This window comes from Pteropus alecto, unplaced genomic scaffold (genome assembly GCF_000325575.1).
Source record: "Pteropus alecto unplaced genomic scaffold, ASM32557v1 scaffold43, whole genome shotgun sequence".
NCBI classification, from domain to species: domain Eukaryota; kingdom Metazoa; phylum Chordata; class Mammalia; order Chiroptera; family Pteropodidae; genus Pteropus; species Pteropus alecto.
The window spans coordinates 3,760,026-3,773,881 of NW_006435764.1; the positions used below are offsets into that span (position 1 = coordinate 3,760,026).

At 58.7% G+C, this 13,856-nt stretch overlaps 1 protein-coding gene across 1 annotated transcript in view; it reads right to left on the reverse strand.

The window, feature by feature from the left end:
* Positions 1-13,856, reverse strand: part of LRP5 (LDL receptor related protein 5) — a 72,691-nt gene that overhangs the window by 11,634 nt on the left and 47,201 nt on the right. Inside the window, exons 11-17 of the mRNA XM_015588817.2 lie at positions 13,136-13,459; positions 11,772-11,971; positions 8,541-8,749; positions 7,542-7,732; positions 6,715-6,924; positions 3,834-3,959; positions 34-270 (exon numbers count right to left, since the gene is read on the reverse strand). Coding sequence (XP_015444303.2) covers positions 34-270; positions 3,834-3,959; positions 6,715-6,924; positions 7,542-7,732; positions 8,541-8,749; positions 11,772-11,971; positions 13,136-13,459 — 1,497 coding nt within the window. The remainder of the gene's footprint in view (positions 1-33; positions 271-3,833; positions 3,960-6,714; positions 6,925-7,541; positions 7,733-8,540; positions 8,750-11,771; positions 11,972-13,135; positions 13,460-13,856) is intronic.

A 13,856-nucleotide genomic window follows, 5' to 3' on the forward strand; every position in this document is an offset into this window, starting at 1 on the left:
CTGGCGGGCGTGCTGGAGCGCGGACGGCCTCACCATCGCAATCAGCTTCGTCGGAGCGGTCCTGGCAGTCGGCCTCGCCGTCGCAGCGCAGTCGCAGGTCCACGCACTGGCCCCGCGCGCAGGGGAACTGGGCGGCCGAGCACACGGGACAACCCTCCTCGTCGCTCTGGTCGTCACACTCAGGGAAACCGTCGCAGCGCCAGGCCCCGGGGATGCAGTCGATCTCCCCCGTGGCACAGGCGAACTGGTCGGGGGAGCAGGTGGGAGGCTCTGGGGAGGACAGAAAGACCGTCACACGCCGCCCTGCGCGGCGCAGAAAAAACGGACGATGCGCGTCTGGTGCTGCGCCCGCTCCGTGCGCACTGCATGCGTCCTGTCTGCTGCCCCAGCCCTGCTGGAGAGGAAGGCGGGGGAATAAATGTTTGCTGAAAGAAGACATAAATGTTCGTTGTTGTTTTCACTGTGGAAGAAGAGTGGCCGACTGGGGCCCTGACCTGCAAGCAGCAGGCACCACGCCAAGCACAGCGGGGAAGGTTCTGGGCTGGGAAGCAGCTGGGACTGCACTGTGTGCACGTGGCTCGCCACGCCTGAGTACCCGCTGCACCCGGTCGGGAGCCGGAGGGTCAGAAGGCAGCACCCACACCTGTTACGAGCTGGGCAGCTGGAGCAGTGGGGCTGGGCCTCTGTGGGTGGCCGGCATGCCCATGGGCACAGCGGAGGCTGGCAGAGGACGTGGGCCCCTTGCTGAAGAGTGGGCTAAGGAGAGGCAGGCGGGGCGAGGATACCGCAGGGGGAGGGGAGTGGGTGAGGAAGGGGTAGGAAGGCTCCCCGGCTGAGGGAGTCACGTGCAGAGCAAAGGACAGGACCTCTGGGGCCACCTCCTACCAGGGGACCACGGGGGGTCAGTCCAGCCCTTGGAGTCGACTTCCTCAGTACAAGCCAAGTGCAGGCCCCACGAGCAGCAGCGCTCAGAGAGACCGAGACGCAGACGGGCACAGAGGCAGAGGCGCCAGCAAAGACAAGCAAGAAGAGACCCTCGGCTTCGGGCCGCCCCATTTCCCGGGGCTCCCATTACCATCCCCCCTCCTTTATGTGGAAAGTCACAGAAAACTGAGGCCAGGCAACAGGCCAGAAGGTCATTTTGATGTTTAACAGCAGCCCTCAACGCCCTTGAGACCTGGTCATGGGAGGAAGCTCCGGTTCCTCACAGCAACGACGCACCTGAGCCTCTCCACGTTAGGAACATGTGCGCCTCCCCTGTAACCGCCCGTTCCCGCCAAGCTGCACAGGACGTGAGGTGGGGGAGGGGATGTGAGCAAACAGCCAAAGAAGTCTGGCTGTCCCCACTGGGCCCGGACACGAAGGACACGCCAAGGACAGTAGGAGTCTGGGTGCCCGTGGTGTCTGAAGGGAGCCAGTGACTGATATCTGCGTGCTGAGCCACCGACAAAGGACATGCACAGGGGTTGGTCACAGAGACGTGTGTGTGGATAGTGGCCCTACTCCACTCCTGAGCTTCAGCCCCCAAAGGCCCTGTGTCTGTGGTTTTGACTGATCCAGCCAAGACGAAGAGGGTCCATGACCCTCCTGTGGAGCCAAGCTCCAACCTCTGCGGGGCCGGCAGTCCTGGCAGCAATGGGCAGAGGGTGAGGGCGGGACCGGGTGGGGGCTGGGCAGACCTGGGGTTGAACCCAGGCTCCCCTCGCAGCTGTGTAACCTGATGAACCCCCAACCTCCCAGAGCCTCCGCTTCCCCACCCCTAAAACAGGAGCAGCCACCCTACTTCACAGGCTTGTCACAAGGAGTAGGGTAAGCGCACACACGTGTGTGCTCACGTGTGCGTGTGTGTATGTGGGTGCGTGCGCGCCTAGCTCGGGAGGGGCTCAAACAGCGTTAGTGGCGGTGCTGTTGAGAATGCCAACACCTTGCCCATCTGGCTCCTGCCATTTCACGAGGGTGCACACGTGTGCTCACGTGTGCATGTGTGTATGTGGTTGCGTGCGCGCCTAGCTCAGGAGGGGCTCAAACAGCGTTAGTGGCGGCGCTGTTGAGAATGCCGAAGCAACGTGGCTGTACCTTGCCCATCTGGCTCCTGCCATTTCACGAGGGTGCACATCGCCTCTGGAGAACCTCAGCGAGCCCTGAGCCTTCTGTGACCTCCCCAGAGAAGTGGCCACAAGCGGTCCACAGTAAATACACACCTCGGCTGTGAATAAGCGGCCTGGCTTCCTCAAGCCTGGAGGGTCGGAGACCGGGAAAGTGGGAGGGGGACGGGACGCGTCCTCCGTGTGGAGGCCCGCGGCTGAGTCCGAGGGAGAGCCGAGCGTGCCGCACAGCTCTCTCTAGGCTGTCTCCTCAGGGCGGCTTGGGCATCTGTGGGGGCTGCACGGCCACTCTCGGGCCACAAAGCCTCAAGTGCCCGGGGCCTACGAGTTGGAAAAAAGCCACGAGGAAGCTCGGGAAGGTCAAGGCGGCATCCACCAGGGGATGGCCACAGAATGTACCCTCTGCTCTCAGCCAAGCCCGTGGGTGTTCCTAGTGTGAGGCCGGGCAGAGAAAGCTCCAGAAGGACAGACCTCATGGTCCCACTCCCCGAGCTCCCGGGCAAGGACCAGCCTCTACCCGGGCAGGGCAAGCTCCGGAGAACAAGCGCCATGTACTGACGGGCCTGTGCTGAGCATCTGCCATGCAGGACACAGGGAGGGTATCGTGGGGCGGGGCGTGAGAACAGGGTGAAGCCCGATTCCCAGGAGCTCGCAGAAGAGAAGGGGAGAGGGGAGGATCCAAGGTCACCCAGGGGACCCTGAGGGTGGGAGAAAGGAAGCCCTGGGGGTTTGGCTTCGTCATGGTTATTACTACTGCTACCCTCACAACTAATCGTAGCTGGCAGTCCCATGCGTCACATACCGGGGATCACACAGAGTGCTCTGTTACTTAAAGCCCATGACAGTTCCGACAGGGAAGTGTTCTCAACCTCTCTGTTTCACACGGGAGGAAGTGGAAGCTCAGAAATGACAAGTGGCCGTTCTGGGGTCACTCAGCTGGGAAGTGGCAGAGCTGGGATTTCAATCCAGGTCTGTTTGACTCTAAAACTCACGTTCTTGACCACTCCCCTCGAAGACGTAGAGAAGAAGAGGATCAAGGATGGAAGAAGGGGAAAAGACAGAATTTCACCAAGAGGTAGAAAAAATCTACTATTGGGGTTGGAGACTTCAACACCCCTATCAGGAAGCGACAGTGTAAACAGGCAGTCAGGAAGGATGCAGACAACCTAAACCATTAATCAACCAGATCTAATTGACGTTTATAGTACACTCCACCCCAAAACAGCTGATGACACATTTTTCTCAAGCTTACATGGAACAGTCACCAAAACAGACATATGCTGGGCCATAAAATACACCTAAACAAAGCTAAAGGGATAAAAATCATATAATGTCTGCCTTCAGACCACAGCAGAATTAAATTAGAAATCAGTAACAGGAAGATAGCTGGACAATCCCCAACTATTTGGAGATTACATACACTCTTCTAAATAAGACATGAGCCAAAGAAGAAATCAAATGAAAAAGTAAAAGATATTTGAACTAACTGAAGAGGAAATACAACTTATCAAAATGTGTGGGATGCAGCAAAAGCAGTGCTTGGAGGGAAATTCAAAGCCCTGAATGCCTACGTTAGACAAGACAAGATGGTGAATGAAAAGACCGTCTGCTTAGGAGATGGGATGCCACAGGGACGGTGATTTTAAAAGGATGCCAGGCAGTGAGCAGCAGGCAGAGAATCCGGTCCCTGTCTAACTTCCCGACAGAAAGCACTGAAGTCACACCTACCGCCACAGGTCAGCAGGTTCTGCAGAAGCACCAGGTGCACTGGGCACGAGCACCGTGGTGTCCCGTCACCCTTGGCAATGCAGATGTGGGAGCAGCCGCCATTGTCCCGGGCACATGGGTGGGCCGCTGTGGAGACACAAGGAGGCAGGGGTCAGGCTGTGCCTCCCACACCTCAGGACTATAACCTGGAGGGTGGCCGGGGGTGAGGGCCAGGCGAGAACTCACAGGAACTGGCACTCCTGTAGGCCGGGCCCTGTAGATCCTCCCACTTAATTCCCAGGGCAGCCTATGGAGTGTGCTTCTCGTTACACTGCATTTTATAGATGAAGAAACACAGGCCCAAAGCAGTCACAGAACCTGCCCAACATCACACCCCAGCCCATTGGCACCAGCTCCCACTGTGCCTACACTTGTCACTCTAGACTGCTCGCCTGTCTGTCCCTGTAGGAGACTGAATCTGTGAACATGTCCTTATTTAGAAAAAGGGTCTTTGTGGACAAAATCAGGGGAAGGACCGGGAGATGAGGTCATTCTGGATTATCTGGGTGGGGCCTAAATCGAGTGAAAAGTGTCCTTGTGAAAGGCACAGGGGAGAAGGCCATGTGATGACAGGCACGGACTGGAGCCACGTGGCCACAAGGAACGGCTGAACCAACCAGAGAGTGAAAGGACTAAGAACCACCCCCCATCCCTGCGGACACCTTGATGTCAGGCTTCTGGCCTCCAGGACTGTGGGAAAACACATTTCTGGTACTTACATCACCCAGTATATGGTGACTTGTGACAGCAGCCACAGGAAACTAATAAAAATGGGGGTTAAAATAGCAAGCCGGACACCTGAGCAGGGGGCAGGGGCCTAGGAGGGCGGCTGACCTCCCTCAGGTGGGAGGAAATGACGGTGACCGCTCCCCCCACCCCCCGCCCCCGACCCCACTGAAACATCACGCAGCTGGCCCTCTTCACTCTCAAGGGTTAGGTGTCTTTAAAACGGCAGAAGTCACGCTTTAGAGCAGGGGTCGGCCAACTTTTTCTATGAACGAGAAAGTAAATAATTTTGGCTTTCCGGGCCAGATTGTCCGTTACGGGTCCTCGGCTGTAATGACAAGGCAGCCACCATGAATGACACACGAATGACACATAAACCAGTGCGTGTGGCTGTGCTCCAATAAAACTTGAGTCACAAAACTAGCTGTGGCCCACGGGCTGCGTCGTGCCACCCTGGTTTAGAGTTTAGCCGTGGGGTCTTGTGCGGAAGTGGGCTCGGTGACCCATGTCTTGAATGCACGTGGGGTTTCCTGCCCTCACTCAAAACGAGGAGCCGCTTCATGTCGCCCGAGACAGCGTACATCAGCGGTCATGGGGACATTCCCGGGTTCCGACCTCACCTCTGCACACTAAACGTTTCGGGGCCCTCCTGTCCCCTCAGGTCCAAGGAGCTGCCCATCAGTGTGCCTGGCTCTCTGCTGACACCAGCAAGTCTGGACGTTCGTGGGCTCAGCGTTCACCATTGTGACCATCTGCCAGTGATTCTGAAGGCCGTGACAACCAGCAACCCGTGACTTTGCTGAGGGCCGTGTACGGGGCCAGGCAAACACGGGCATTCTGACGCATATCCACAGATGCCTCAGTCACCTGACGACGTCCCTTGTCCAGGACCCAACCAAGAACCCACAAGGGCAGAAACTGGCTGCCCAGTGGTCAACATCGAAGTGACCAACTCACTGCGTCAGAGGTCAGGCCCCGCTCCGAGCGGGGAGCCCCACGACCTCACACGCACACCTCACGTGTGTCTCCAGTGAACATGGTGCCAATTTGCCCAGCCACTGAAGGTAAGCAACAGACAAGCCCAGTGGCTAAAACATGGGGTCTGGCCTCAAGTCCAAGCCCTGTCACATTCATCAGCCAGCGACGGGGGGAAGGTACCAGCTGTCCTGAGCCCCCTGTCCTCAGAGGTATAGGATGACCGTGAGATATACATAATGTAGTAACGCAGTGAGCACAGGGCCTGGAGGCAGGGTGGTCACGACACGGCAAGGCCGGTGGTGGGGTCCAAGGGTGGAAGCTCGTCCACTGAGACAGGGACACCTGAGCCGAGTGACAGCCGATGAGTCAGCAGGAGCTACTCAGACGGAAGGGAAGAGAAGGTGATCAGAGGGACTGGGAGCAGGGACACGGCCAGCGGGAGGGCGAGGGCCGGCGAGCAGGACATCCCCCAGGGCCCTGAGGTGAGCACCGTGAAGGTGGCCGGACTGCAGGCGTCACAGGATAGGGACGGCGATGGCCTTGCTCACGCCACTAGCAGCCCAGGTGTACGTGTACGAAAAGACAGGCAGACACACACACGCACGCGCGCCTCTCTACAGCCATGTGTGGAGAAAACGTAGGGACGAAAGGTCCCTGAGGCAGACGTCCCTGGCTCTCAGGCCCCGGGGCAGAGGCAGGCTGCGGCTGGCAGCACCCTACGTGCCCCCCAGTCTCCCGCCCTCACCCCCAGCACGGGGGACGTGAAGAGCTCTCGTGCCTGTGGCTTTACGGGTATAGTTAAGATTACTAGTTGGTTGATGGGGTGTCAATCAAAAGGGAGACTAGTGTAAAGGGGGGGCCGAATGTAACTGGGGGCCCTCGAAGCGTGGGGCAGGCTCTCCGCCGGCAGCAGAGGAAGTCAGATTCGGACCTGTCGCTCAGATGGAGAGAAGCATGGGGCAAGGACCCGACGGTGGCCTTTGGAGCCAAGAGCGGTGTCCAGCTTGTCAGAAGGAACGCGGGGCCTCAGGCCCCGACTCTCGCACTGGCCCGACCCCCTCCTCCTCCCAAGGGGGCCAGTTCGGGGGTCGCCATGCTGTGGGCACGTGCCCGCCCTCCCCTGGGGGACCCTACGTACAGAACTCCTCCAGGCTGACGTCCTCCACGGCGTGGATGCCGGTCAGGTGGGCGACGCGGCCCTGGACTCGTGTTCGCTTGTCCCCGCTGGTCTTCTCCACGCGCTCGATCATCTGCTGCTGGCGGTCGATCCAGTACAGGTGCCTGCCCAGCACGGCCAGGCCCACGGGCTGCACGACGTTGGCGTCCTCCAGTGTCAGGCGGTTGGCCCCTGCGAGGTGGACGGGGCCCTGAGCTCAGCCCGTGCTTGGTGCAGGAGGACGAGGGCAGCCAGGAGCCTGGGGCGGGCTCCCCAGAATCGGGCAGGCGCGAGACCAGCACCCGGACAGCCCTTTTCACCCCTGAGCCAGCCTCAGGCTCAGAGCCACAGGCCGAAACTACGGACCCCAGGGGCTGGCTCTGGTAAACACAGAGCCCCCACCTCCCCCAGCCCACTCAGCTTATGGAAAAAAAGTCCCTCAAAGCACTGACTCTCGCTCCTCCAGCCCAGGGGCCTCCTGGTCTAAGGCGGCCCACCTGCGACCTTGGCACTGGAGGCACAGGCTGGGGACAGAGTCCCGCTCCACCCCATGCTGTGGGGCTCTGGGCAGCTCGCACACCCTCCCTGAGCCTCGCCTGCCTCTGCCACGTGGGTGTCGTGCGGGGCCTGCACCCAGATCTCATGGGGTATACGTGGAACTCCGGCACAGGGCCCGCTCGCAGCAGGTCCCTGACAGCCATGGTCACGGCCACCACCGTTACTGATGACAAGGAAGTCAGCGACCCTGGGAAGGCCAGACCCGTGGGCTGCCGAGGGACCCGACCCCCAGGGACACCCAGGGCACGCACCTGACAGGTCGCAGCTTTCGATGCGCTTCAGGTCCGCGTCCACCCAGAAGAGCTTGCCCAGCGCGTTGTCCACCACGAGGGCCACAGGGCGGATGAGGCCAGTGGTAAAGAGGACCTCACGTTCGGTGCCGTCCAGGGCCGTGCGCTCGATCTTGGCCGCCGGCTCCTGCATGTTGGTGAAGTACAGGTACCTGCGGGCAGGGGCGTGTGAGGGGCAGGTGCCACCTCCCCAGCCAGACCCAGACCAGCGCCCGGCCCTGTGGGCAGCCAGCAGAATTTGGGAAAATCACCGGTCACGTGGCCCTGGCCTGTCGGGGCTGGCCCCTGTGGCTGAGAAGGTCTCACCCATTACTGGGTTGAATAGTGTCCCCCCAAAATCCATATCTCCCCGGAACCTCAGAAATGTGAACAGAGGATCTTAGCGGATGGAATTAAGGATCAAGATGAGGCCGCTCTGGGTCAGGCTGAGCCCTAAACCTAATGAGTGTCCTTGAAAGAGAGAGAAGAGGCCACACAGAGACACAGAAAGTCACTGTGAAGACAGGGGCAGAAGAGCAGGACGCAGCCACAAGCCCAAGAACACCAGGGGCTCCCGGAGGCGGCAAGAAGGACCCTCCCCGGGGCGTCCGGCGGGGATGAGGCCCGGCCCACGCCTGCCTTGGGGCCTCCGGTCTCCGGCAGTGAGAGAATAACCATCCGCTGCTTTAAGCTCCCCGTTTGCGGTCACTTGTTCCAACAGCCCCAGGGACTCATACTCAGCCCACCTGCTAAGAAGCCCCTGCCTCCAGGGAGGCCTCCCTGAGTCAGCGGTTCCATGTCCTGTCTGGCTGCTGTGGCGGGGACTCTGGGGGCCGCCTGACGAATCGCGATGTCCGGGGAGGAAAACTCTCCCAACCCGAGAGGGCGCCAGGCCCCCCACACCATGGTGCCCGCCCACATTCACCAAGGGGGCGCCAGGCCCCCCACACCATGGTGCCCGCCCACCCCATGGCCTCGCACCCTCGCTCGGCGTTGACGACGATAGCCCTCGGCTTGTCGCGGTCCCCACGAAGCACCACGCCCATGGCGTCCCCATTCAGCCGGTGGACGTTGATGGTGTTGGTGGCCTCGCACGTCCAGAACAGTGTCCGGCTGTAGACGTCGATGCTGAGATCGTGGGGCTGCCTGTCCGGGTTCTGGTTCGGGCTCGGAGAGGTCAGAATGGACGGCTGTAAAACAGGAGAAAGCGAACGCCGGCTTAAAGCCACGGTGAGGAGGGCGAGGCCTCAGCGCCCGAGTGTGGCCGAAGGTCGCGGTTCCAACCTGCGCGCCCGGCTCCCCCCCCACACCCCCTGGGGAGGACCGCGGACTCCTGAGCAGCCCAGGAAGGGCCCTGGCCCATTCGCTTGGATTTCGGGCCCACCCATCAGGGCCTCCACTGGACCCCGCAGGTGGCCTCCCGGACCGGCCGCTCTCCTGCAGGCACGCAGGGACCGCCTGGCCGCCGGGCAGTCGAGCCAGGGCCGGAGGCCCCTTCTCAGAGCATCTCCTCTCCCTTTGCTCATTTCGTTGGACTCACGTTTTGGATCAAGACCTTCAAATCTTGTTGTTGTTTTTTTTTTTAATTTAGGGTACCAAGACAGTGTACAGAAGTTAACTTCTCACAACCCTCGTCCCTAAGGGAGAGGCCAGGGATACAGGGCCAGGTGAAGGTGGAAAGCTAGGTGAGGGCCAGGTGAGGGTGCAGTTGGAGCCAGGCCTAAAACCAGACTCTGGGACACCAGTCGTCCACAGAGCCAGCTGAGAACCGCACGGTGCGAAACAACAGGCTGCCCCGTCCCTTCCCAGGAGACAAACTGTAACACCAGCCAGTTTTATAAACCCCGAACCGGGCCAGTGAGAAGTGTCCGACTCGAACCCTATTCCGCGGCGTGACCAGCGCCGCCCTCCTGGCCCCGTGACGTGCTCTGCTTCGCTGCTCGGTCACGTTCACGGCAGCACCGTCCGCCCGTTCGAAAACTCAAACACAGACGTTCGTAGCGATGCTACTGGCGATGACCCAAAGGGGAAAATGACCCAAGTGTCCATCAGCGGATGATGGATAAACAAAGTGCGGTCCATCCATACAAGGAACATCAGTCAGCCTCAGGGAGGAAGGGGGTTCTGAGCCGTGCGATGACAGGGAGGAACTCTGAGGACATTCTGCTCAATGAAAAATGCTAGAAAGAAAAAGACGCGGATTTCATAAGCGCACGATCCACTTACACAAAGTACTAAGAATAGTTAAGTTCACAGAGACAGAAGGATGGTGGGTGCCAGCGGATGGTGGAGGGGGATGAAGTAGAGTTTAATAGGGCAGAGTTTCAGTTTGGGAAGATGGAAAGTCCTGGAAATGGATGAGGGCGTCGGCCACACAAGACTGATGCCACTGAGCCGTACGCTTAAAGAAGGTTAAAATAGTAAATGTTATCCCTGTTGACCACAATAAAAAATTAAAAATAAATATGAAAGAAAACTTAACCACGTAGATAATAATTTAAAACATCGTCCTTGGGGGCTGGGGGGGGCTGCTCCCCCCCAAAAAAAGAATAAAAACCAGAGGGTGGGGCTTAGCCACAGATACGAGAGGGAACCGTGTTCCCAAATTAAGTGGAAACCCAGAAGCTGTCCCTAAGGAGCTTTTCCTTCAAAGTCTTTCCCATGAAAGACGGGATGAGACTTTAAGGCAATTCGAGGCCTGTAACACTCTCGGCAGGGGAGCTGCAGAGTTTCAATTAACACTTCCCCATTCCCCAAGGGATTCACAGCGACTGCCACCTGCGCTGAGCAGGATGAAAAAAACCCATTTCCACCCTATGCACCAGGCCCTGCACCTGCAGAGCGGACGATGACGAATGCCCAGGAGCTTTACCCTCCGCTGGGGACACAGCCCTCGCAGGGTGACCCATAACTTCACGTCGCTGCAAGGTGAAGCGTTTTGTTGAATGTGACATGCGGCCCATCCAGACAGCACTAGCATCCGGTTCAGGGGAGGAAGCAGCAAAATCTACTTTACATGTGCGAAAATCATCTTGAAAATCTCCACCAAGGAGCATTTCCCTGCATCGCTGGCATCGGTATCGAGACTTCACAATGACGACGTGAGCCCTACTCTGCCACCGGATTGAGAAAGACGGTTTGGAGCTGCAGCTTTTGTAAAAGGAGGCTTTGGAAGCTGGCGGGGCGAACCAAGCACGTCCCGATGCCACAGTGACGGAAGGGACACCGGCCACAGTACCACATGGAGACCCTGAGTGCGCCCCGAGGCCGCCACAGACCGTCCTCCCTGGAATCACAGACCTCACCCGGAAAAGCTGTCAGTCCTGTGAGAACACGCACTTTAAAAACACGAATGTGTTCCAATGCGGGGTTGGATCCGGGACAATGTGAGCAGAACCCAGATTTCACATCTGCTCACGTGCATTTCATCCATGAGAAGCACCAGGTGACGGCACCCTGCACGGAGCCTCGTAGGAAAGCACAACCCCCTCCCCCAACACCCTCCCCGTCCCTGGGAGCCCCACAGACACACAAGGGCCATGACTTTCCACCCCATGGCAGAAAGTCTTCATTCTGCTGTTTTGCAAAAACCCGCAGGCTGCAACCTTCCTCTGCCCACGTCTTCAGCCAGCTTCAGGCCTCTTCAAGGCAAAGGGCTGTCTCCACTGCAGCGTCTGTGCCCTGAGCCATTTCGCGTGTGTGAAGGCGCTCCTGTGTTACTGGTTCCTTTTTTATTAGTGTGTTGGGGACAGAGTTTCGAGTGTTGTGCCCCAGCCCCCTTTCCCTCACACGCTTTGCGATTTGTGCCGTGGGATTCTGCATAAGCGTGGTGATTTTCAGAACGCACACACTGCATGAGCGTGGACCTGACTACACCATTCTTACGAAATAAGAACAAATCCAGAATAAGTGATACCAACCACCTTGTACGAAACCACCGTGGAAGGAAAAAAAAATCCCACAGGTTTCGACACCTCCCCCTCGATTGCTTCAAAACCTATAAAATTCAGCTTCTACACACAATCATAGCCTCAGCGTTGTACAATGCTTGGGATTCTACCCATAATGATGTCACCGGAGCCTGAATCGCTGTTGACCCCAAACTGTGCTCTGCCGGCACCCCCTCTGCTAAGAAGATGGGGGAGGCCTGGAGAGCCCAGGGTGAGCTCCTCGCAGAAGTGCTCCCCACTGCCCCCCAACAGGCACACTTGCCTGGGTCCCGTCGTCCTTGGCCCGCTTGATGTTCTGGCGCCCATCCACCCAGTAGATGAACTTGTCCAGCGGGTCGTAGTCAATGGCTTTGACGTTCCGCAGCCCGTGCAGGGGCAGCATGAGGTCCGGGCTGTGCTGGTCATCTGGGATCATCCGGCTGATGGCATTTTTCTGGCTGAACAGCAAAAAGGTGCTGGGCGCTGGGGGAAGGCAAACAGATGGGGGGCTGCGCGTCAGCCTCTGGGAGCGGAGGGGAGCGGCAGGAGGGACGGGACTCCGCCTTATTTAGAGAGAAGATGCTCATGGAAGCGAGGCTGTGGGGGCATAGAGCTCGCTCTTACAGGTAGACTGAGAGCTTCACTCTCCATGTGACACGTCTCCGTTGTTTCACTATCTTATGAGTGCACGTGTTACTTTAAAAATGGGTATCAATTCGTTTTTAAGTTATCGAGACTTACGATGGACGCAGGGGGATGGCAGCGAGCCGCAAACTCCCACCCACAGAAGCGGCTCACGCTCGGATGATGCGGAATGCGCCCTACGCCTCTGTGTGCTCAAGGGGCCTGCTGAGAACCGTATGGAGCGGATGGTGACGCCAGCAGCACAGCTGCCTGGGCACGGAAACTGCGTCACTCAGAACGTGTGGGAGGCCACCAGTCGTGGCCACTGTCAGATGCTGCACAGAGGCTGAATTATAACCAGCTCTCTACTGACGTCACAGGAGACAAGCCTGCCAACAGGACGCACCTGTTCTTTCTGTGGCCCGTGGGAAAGCCACTCTCAGGCTCTCTGAACCTCACTTTCTTTGATCGTTGAAATGAGAACTTTTTTAAAAAGCCTACCTAATTCAGAGGGTCGGTGTGAGGGTTACGCGTGTGACCGTGAGGCCACGTGGCAAGGGGTCATGAGCAGGGACTCTGGAGCCAGCCTGTCTGGATCCGAAGCCGGTGCAAACCTCACCAGCTGCGTGACCTTGCGTGGGTGACTACGCATCTCTGTGCCTGAAATTCCTTACCTGTGACATGGCGACAGCGATATTTCCTGCCCTGTAAGGCTCAGGGGTTAAATGAACACCATAGAAAGCACTTAGAGCAAAGCCCGCCCTTTCAGTGAGTGCTCTCCCTGCCCCCCAAACGGTCTTCACATCCAAAGATCCTCCCGTGGAATGTGCCAGCTGAGGGCTTGGCCCTTATGCTTGTATCTTAATGAAGTAACAGGCCCTCCACCCAGCCCAGGCCTCCAGGTAACATGACGCAGCCCGTGCAGCGCACAACCTGCCAAACCATCCAGGCATAGAAGAAGCTTCTTTCGACCTGGGCGCCCGGAGAACGGGGGTGAGGTGCAGGGGGAAGCGAGGTACTTACGGCTGCAGTTACGGCCGCTGGGGTCCAGGGTGTAGTGCGAGGCACAGCTGCAGCGGCGGCCCCCGGGGATGGCGAGGCACAGCTGCCCACACTGCCCGTTGCTGTGCACGCAGTCGTTGAGGCCATCCTGGCGGGAGGCATGAAACACCAGGAGGTCCATCACGAAGTCCAGGTGGCCCTGGACGAGGGTACGGTTCCGGCCGCTGGTCTTGTCGGCCCGCTCGATGCTGTGGAGGTTCCAGTCTGTCCAGTAGATGTAGTCACTGTACTGCGTCAGGCCGAAGGGGTGCGGGAGGTCATCGGCGATCACGACCCGCCCCTGACCTGTGTGGAGACACACGGGCAGGGCATCAGCCACAGCCCCAGGCACCCTATCAGGAGAACTGGCTCATCCTGCAGCCCGGCAACCCGCATCAGGGCCAAAAAGCTCGCTCGACCGCTTTGGAAAACGAGCAGGATCCACCGAAGCCAGATGTGCCGCAGGCCCGTGCCCGGGCAGCCCCATGCCCTCATGAAGGGACACGCACGCAGCGTTGAAAAGGTGGTGGGGTCTTCATGTGACAGAAATGACGCAGCGATAAAGATCGACGGTGTGGGGGCGAATCTCACGGTCATTAGATTGAAAGAAGTAGGACACCGAAGAGCACCTGCTGTGCGAACACATCCATAGAAAGTTCTAGAACCGCAAAGCTAGTACACAGAGATAGAGGTCAGGGCAGCA